The sequence below is a fragment of the Camellia sinensis genome, chromosome 6 (assembly GCF_055761805.1).
Source record: "Camellia sinensis isolate YWXY chromosome 6, ASM5576180v1, whole genome shotgun sequence".
Classification (NCBI taxonomy): domain Eukaryota; kingdom Viridiplantae; phylum Streptophyta; class Magnoliopsida; order Ericales; family Theaceae; genus Camellia; species Camellia sinensis.
Window position 1 is genome coordinate 85961404 of NC_138966.1, and position 7505 is coordinate 85968908.

The 7505-nt window shown below is 33.8% G+C and overlaps 1 protein-coding gene across 1 annotated transcript; it reads left to right on the forward strand.

Moving 5' to 3' along the window:
• Nucleotides 1–2386: 2386 nt before the first annotated feature.
• On the forward strand, nt 2387–6746 carry LOC114293277 (ubiquitin-fold modifier-conjugating enzyme). Its single transcript, XM_028237627.2, has 3 exons — nt 2387–2967; nt 3081–3142; nt 6439–6746. The coding sequence occupies exons 1-3, from the start codon at nt 2635–2637 to the stop codon at nt 6566–6568; spliced, it is 525 nt and encodes a 174-aa protein (XP_028093428.1). The 5' UTR covers nt 2387–2634; the 3' UTR covers nt 6569–6746.
• Nucleotides 6747–7505: the final 759 nt, after the last annotated feature.

Consider the following 7505-nt stretch of genomic DNA (forward strand, 5'->3'; position numbering starts at 1 on the left):
AAAAATGGATGGTGTTATAGTTAACGATTGAAAAAAACTAATTTGATCAGATAACTATCGATATCCGATCAACATAATTTTTTTCAGGCATATAGTACTCGACGAGTTCTACATATTGAATAGTTCAGATTATCAAAACGGGACCCGTGATGGCCCCCACGGGCCGAACAACACCATCAAGTGCAATGTCCCGAAAAGTAGCCAATAATTTCTTAACATCAATCAGCTGCACAGATAGTACGGCTATACAACTCACACTCCTAATCTTTTCCCATACACTAATTTATATAATTTTTTAATACACATTTTTTCATAAAAAGTCAAAAAGTTAATACAAATAACCATCTTTTTTTTCTCAACTTTTTAGTCCAAAAAGTCAAAAAGTACACTTATTTAGGACACCCCAAACAACCCCTTAGTCCCACAACCTTTTAGATACTCTCAAAAATCCACTACGTATATTTTTTTTTCATTATTTTTTGTGCATTCGTTCTTCTTTGCCTATTTCTCTTCCTGATTTTCAGCGACTGACGACCATGCCTTGTTTATTTCTATTTTCTCTTTCTAATATACAGTTACCAGCAATTGACTACCACTATTGATTGGGATGCACGGGCAACCACTGACCACCAACTTCTTACTTCACTCTCACCGATAACGAATGAGACAAGTTTCCGGCGAAGAAGATGAATAGATCTACTCAGATTTACATCAGATATGAGTAGATCTACATGAGACCTGACTAAATTTAAACAAAAAATAGTTGTCGGAGTATCATATTCTTTCTATATTTGTTTCTCTCCTTTGATTTATCAATTTTTTGACATTTTCTCAGCTACACACTTTTATTTTTTTTTTTGTTTTAATGGACAAAATTTTCAAATTTTGAACAAGTTGTTTTTAAATTTTAGTTACAAGCTGTAAAAATTGTAAAATTTTACAGTTTCAGTTTTTTTGGTGCTGAAATGAATCATTTTTTTAGTTGCAAAATTTTGCAGTTTCAAAACATTTTTTAGAACTGTAAAATTTTACTGTTTCATAGCATGTTCTTCAATTTGATTAATGAGGATAAATGCTTAATATAATCATGCTTTGAAATAGAAAATTGTTACAGTTTCAAAGCTTACTTTTCAGTTTGATCAATATTGGAGATTATTTGTTTAAACCCTACAAAAATAAAAAAATAATATATATATTTTTTCGCATTGTTGTTTGTTGTTGTTATTTATTTTTTTCCCTTTCAGTTTATCAATATGTAGTACATTTTGTTATATTTTTTCACTATAATTTGTCCATTTATTTTTTTTGGCAATATTTTGGATATTCTGGTGAGTCTCTGATGACATTTTTGACGTCTAGTGAACATTTTGGATATTCCAGTAACTTCTAATGACGTTTAGAACATTTCGGCGATACTTCGGCGAACTTCTAGTGAACTTCTGGCGATACTCCGGTGACTTTCCGATATGTTGAACATTCTGACGAGTCTCTGATGACCGTTTGACGGAAGTCTGGTAATGGTATGATGTAACAGCATTTTTAAATTTAATTTTTTTTATAAAAATTAAAAATATATAAAATTAATTGTATAACTATTTTATTTTAGAATTAGATGCGTTTTAAATTTTATATAAGAAACTTATTGGTAAGTGTTCTGTGAATAATTTGTCTTAAAAAAATGATGATTTTTAACTTTTAAAAAACTATGCCCAAAATCCTCCCATTAACTCTTGTACCCTATTATTATTATTATTTTTTATTTAAAAAATAAAATGTTAATATGTTAAGATAGGTTAATGGCGTAGTTATAGTTAGAAATGTAATCGGTTTGGTACGGTTGGTATTTAGCTAAAAAATTACACCGAATTGATAATATTGATTTTATTATTTTGAACACCGATACAGACCGCTTCTCCCACCAAACCGTACCGAACCGAACCGATTGGAACGGTTCGATTTGGTGCGATTTAATCGGTTTATGATTTTTCAAACTTGAGCCACTTTTAAATATAATCATTAATCTATATAAAAATATTAAATTAGTTATTTGTCTACCATTTCAAACATATCCAATTCATCCATTTAACACATACTTTTTAATTCCTAAATTAACAAAAAAAAAAACCAAAAAAAAATTTCAAAAATACTAAAGTTTCAAGGATAATGAGTTAGAGTTATGATTATATATAATAAGAATAAAAATGATAAGATTAATTAATTAAGGTTAATAATTTATTATATTTATTAGTATCATTATATTATTAAATTATATATATGTATATATATTATAAATATAATATATGTTGAAGCGGTCCGTTTCGATTTAAATCGGTGTATGAGGTACTTAAATCGATATTAAATCGAAAATCGAAAATCGAAAAAATTCAAATTTAAAAATTACCTAGACCAATTTTCATTAAAAACACAGACTAAATATAACTGATTTAATTCGATTCAATCGATTTGATCGATTATTTCGATTTTTCTTACCTGCCTGCATGTTGTATTATGTTAATGGAGTAGTTATTGTATTGAATTCCATTTTCGAAAGGAAATTCCGCGACAAACGAACAACACTCACTCGCCAAACAGGAGACAGAGAGAGATCAGAGGCTTTAGGGTTAGGGTTTGACAATGGAGGGTTGGGATCCTAACACCAAGTCGACTCTAACGCAGATACCTCTTCTATCAACGAAAGCCGGCCCACGCGATGGTGCTGCATGGACGCAGAGGCTGAAGGAGGAGTACAAGTCATTGATCGCCTATACTTCCATGAACAAGTCCAAAGATAACGACTGGTTTCGCATCTCCGCTGCAAATCCCGAGGGCACCAGGTGGATCGGCAAGTGCTGGTACGTCCACAACCTTCTCAAGTACGAATTCGATCTCCAATTCGACATTCCCGTCACATACCCCTCCACCGCCCCTGAGATCGAGCTTCCCCAACTCGATGGCAAGACACACAAGGTATTTTGATTGGTGGCAATTTTGGTTTCAATTTTTTTTTGATCAATTTGGTTCTGTGTTTGTTGTAATTTAATGGGTTTTTGTTTTTTTTTCGGTGGGTTTGGGGGTTTTAGATGTATAGAGGAGGGAAGATTTGCTTGACGGTGCATTTCAAGCCTCTTTGGGCCAAGAATTGGTATGATTATGTCTTCTTTATTTCTTTTGAAATTGTGATTATATCTTGTGTTTAACTGGAATTTATAACTGCATTGTGATTATTACTGATTGAAAAAAAAGAACAAGTCCATGTTTGTGTGATCTGTGGGGGGTTTTGTGCTTAATTGAAATTTGGATATGATTTGTTATGTTTGGTCTTGAATAAATTGATTTGGAAGAAATTTTTTGGGGAGATAACAAATAAACCCTAAGACCATGCTTGTTTACCTGTTTGGGGAGGAGGATTGGATTGCTAAACCTTGGGCTCGGTCAAAAGCATATTTGGTTGGGACAAAGGGACATGGGACTAAGAGCCTATGGGGTGGGATTCACAATACAATCCACTAGGATTAGATGGTTAAAGACCATTTTCCCCTCATTTGTAAACACACACCCCCCCCCCCCCCCCCCCCCCCCCCCCCGCGGTAATCTGTGTGTAAACAATAACTCCTCTACTGCCAACTCAACTTCACCTCCACCTCCATTGGAGCACCTTCATTTCCATCTCCACTGCCACCTCCATTGGACCACGTCCACCTCTATCCACTAAACCACAACTACATCCTCCAACACAGTCACCACTTGTGTGATGATGGGTTTGTCCCAGGCGATTTTGGCGTATCACAAGAGAAAAAGGAAGCATGTGATTGGGGAGGGAACGAGTGTGTCTGGGTCTCGTTGATTTCTTATAGATCCATACATGTCTATATATATACATCTATATGTCAGCTACTAGTGAGCACAAATGGGGTGGCGTGATAGGGTAGCAGTGATTGAAGGATATGGGGGAATCTTTCTACGTTTGTGTTGTAGATCTCTTCATTTTTGTCCTTTGTGGTAGCTTCAGGGGTTGGACGCGGTAGGATGTGGGGAAGAAGGGGATTATGGGGGTTAATAGAATGTGGTAGTGAAGGGGCTGAGGGTGGTAGGGAAGGGCTGGGGAGGAAGGGGGAGGGGTTGGGGTGGCAAGGGTTGGCGGTGGGTTGGAGATCAAAGTTGTGTAGTGGTGAGGTTGAAAGGGAGGGAGAACAAAGAGGTAGAGGAGGAGGAAGATTAGGGAGGTAGAGGGAGACTAGTGAAGGGGAGGAAGAACAAGGGATGAAAGGGGGAACAACACTGGAATTGGAGGTGGAGAGAGAGGGGAGCGTTGTTGGGAAAGGGGGAAAAGGGAAGAGGTGTGATCCTATATGATCAACTCATAGTAGGATCAATACTTAGTTTGAAGAACTAATGAGAGAGTGCCACTTGACATACTAAGAAGCATTGACATTAACACACGGATGTAGACATGGACATGGGACACGGCGATTTAAAAAATGTGAATGGGGACATGGACATGGGCTATGAAGCACGGACACGGACATAGACACGCATATGAATACGGACATAGGACACGGTAATTTCTAAAAAATGGGAACATGGACATGGCAGGGGACATGACAATTTTTTTAATTTTTTTATAAGTATTTTTTATTTTAATACACATTAATTATTTTATTTATTTATTATATTTTTTAAATAATGTGTTATTGTAAATTTATTTTTTTATTTTTAATTGATATATATATATATATATATTATAAATAAAAAATATAACAAATAAGGAATAATAAAATATGTTAAAATAAATAAAGAGAAAAATTAGATATTTTATTTTATAATTTTTTTATTATATATGATTTAATTAGATTTCTTTTAAATAATTGGATGATTTATTTTATTTATTATATGTTAAAAAGTTAAGAAATAATAATTTACAAAAATTATTATTATATGTGATATTTTAAGAAATAACAATTAAATATTTTATTATACATGATAAAAATTATAATTTATAAATTTTATTATATATATTATATATGGTAAATTATATTATATATATTATATATGATTAATTATCTTATATAAAGTAAATTATATGCAAACACAGAGAGAGAGAGAGAGAGAGAGAGAGAAGACGATTGGAGACCAACCACCGACCATTGACGACTCACCAGCGAAGAGCTTCTAGGTATGCCCGACGACCCTCTCTCTCTCTCTCGTTCTGAGTTCGATTTTGAGCTTCAAGAAATGGATCTGGTTTTGTGTTTTACGAATTGACCCCATACAAGTTTCATAAATTAAAAATGAGCCCCGTCGTGTCTCATGTGGTGTCCCGATATGGATACACTTGTCCCTGTCGTGTCCCCGCCGTGTCCCCTACAAAACAAATCATTTAATTAAAGGGACATGCCATCTGGCGTGTCCCGTACGTGTTCGCATGTCGGACACCGCCATGGCACCGATTTTGGAGTGTCCATGCTTCATAGGACATGGGCAAGGACAAGACAATAAAAAAATATAACACTAATGCAATATAAAAAAAAACAATTCACTTTGAAGTTTATTCTTATCATTTATGTCGTTTTTGTAGATGATCTATTAATTATTTAAATCTATGAAGAGAGTAATAAACAATCAACATCCATCAAAAGCACTAAAGAAGAGGGCAAAAAAACCAAGTGGCTTGTCGCTTGAAAACAAATTAATTAAATACAAGGACACACTAGTTGGCGTGTCATGTATGTGTCCTAGTGTTTCCACCATCTCCTCGTGTTTGACACCATCACGACACTTGTTATGGAGTGTTGGTGTGTCATAGCCAACGGATGATGGACAAATGGTCAAGATTGTGTCCATTTTAAAAGTTCAGGTTTTATTTGATAAAATTAAAAATTTAGGGTTTAATTGTTGTAAGGATTAAACCTTGGGGTTATTTATTTAATTTTCTGAAGATTTTTTTATTGGGTATTGCTTGGAATGTAATTCGATATTTATCCTATAACTTGATGAATTTTGGATGCCATTGGTTAACATTCATGTGTTTCTATTTATTTGGTTGCTGACCCAATTGAGTGGGGTGGAGAAAAAGAAAAAATAAGGGGTGGTTTGGGATGATCTAAATAAGTGCACTTTTTAACTTTTTATGAAATATGAGTTGGGTATGGGTTGGGTTTGAAGTGATGTGTTAGAGAAGTGAAGTGATTTAAATAAGATGATGTGACTTAAATATGATAGTGACTTTTTGACTTTTTAACTTTTTTAGATCATGCCAAACAAGACCTAAATTTCAGTCAAATTGAATTTTTGTAGGTTTGGCGGAGTTGTAACATTTTCCCCTCTTTAGTAATAGGTTCATGATTTAAATTTTTTTCCTCGTTTTGGGAATAATGGAATTGTTGGTGACTTGTTCTTCTGACAACTTTTTTTGTTTTGTTTTGTTTTTTGTTTTGTCAGCCCAAGGTTTGGAATAGCACATGCCCTTTGTTTGGGTCTTGCACCATGGCTTGCAGCAGAGGTTCCCATTCTTGTGGATTCTGGTATGATTAAGCACAAAGATGATATTGCCTCAGCCAGTGAGTCTTAGGAATTTTAGGTACTGCTGAGGGTGTAATGATGATGTTTAACTTTTCACAGAGATCATATTTTGGGTAAAAAATAAATGTTGAATCGTTGATGTGTAATTTATGGGTTCACTGCAAGGTTTACAATAGATATATTGTCAAAATTGATTTTATTTTGATCTGAAACTTGAATTTTGAAAAGCTTCTTGCCCTCTAGACTAGAGTTTGGAAATTGGTTATGTTATGCAAAATGAGACTGATATATATATATATATCTTTTACTTAGTTTTCTACCTATTTCTTATATACTGATTTAGTCAAGGTTCTGAAAAGCGGTTGCGGTCGCCGTAACGGTGGCGGTAACGCGGTTGCGGTTGCGGGGTGTAAAGGCCGTAGTGTAACGGTTGCGGTAACCGAAATCGTGAATTTTTTATTTTTCGCACAATTTGAAAAAAACTTACCGATACACATTTTTTTTTGCCATGATCATATTTATTGGATTAAAAGTAAATATTAATCAATTTTTGTAAATTTTTAAGTATGATCCAATATATTTCATATTTTTAAATCACTATAAACCAAGGTTTTGAAAAGCGGTTGCGGTCGCCGTAACGGTGGCGGTAACGCAGTTGCGGTTGCGGGGTGTAAAGGCCGTAGTGTAACGGTTGCGGTAACCGAAATCGTGAATTTTTTATTTTTCGCATAATTTGAAAAAAACTTACCGATACACATTTTTTTTTGCCATGATCATATTTATTGGATTAAAAATAAATATTGATCAATTTTTGTAAATTTTTAAGTATGATCCAATATATTTCATATTTTTAAATCACTATAAACTGAGTTTTTTACATTTTATTTTAATAATTAATGACTTTATATTATACAAAAAATTAATTACTAACTATTATATATAAGATAAACAATGACAGGAGTAAGAGAATAAATAAGAGCCTAAAT

Excerpts from the sequence above, each read along its gene's own strand:
- LOC114293277 (XM_028237627.2), top strand. The coding sequence starts at position 2,635 with ATGGAGGGTTGGGATCCTAACACCAAGTCGACTCTAACGCAGATACCT. Across the intron at positions 2,968-3,080 it reads TCGATGGCAAGACACACAAG|ATGTATAGAGGAGGGAAGAT; the intron begins GTATTTTGATTG and ends TGGGGGTTTTAG. Across the intron at positions 3,143-6,438 it reads CCTCTTTGGGCCAAGAATTG|CCCAAGGTTTGGAATAGCAC; the intron begins GTATGATTATGT and ends TTGTTTTGTCAG.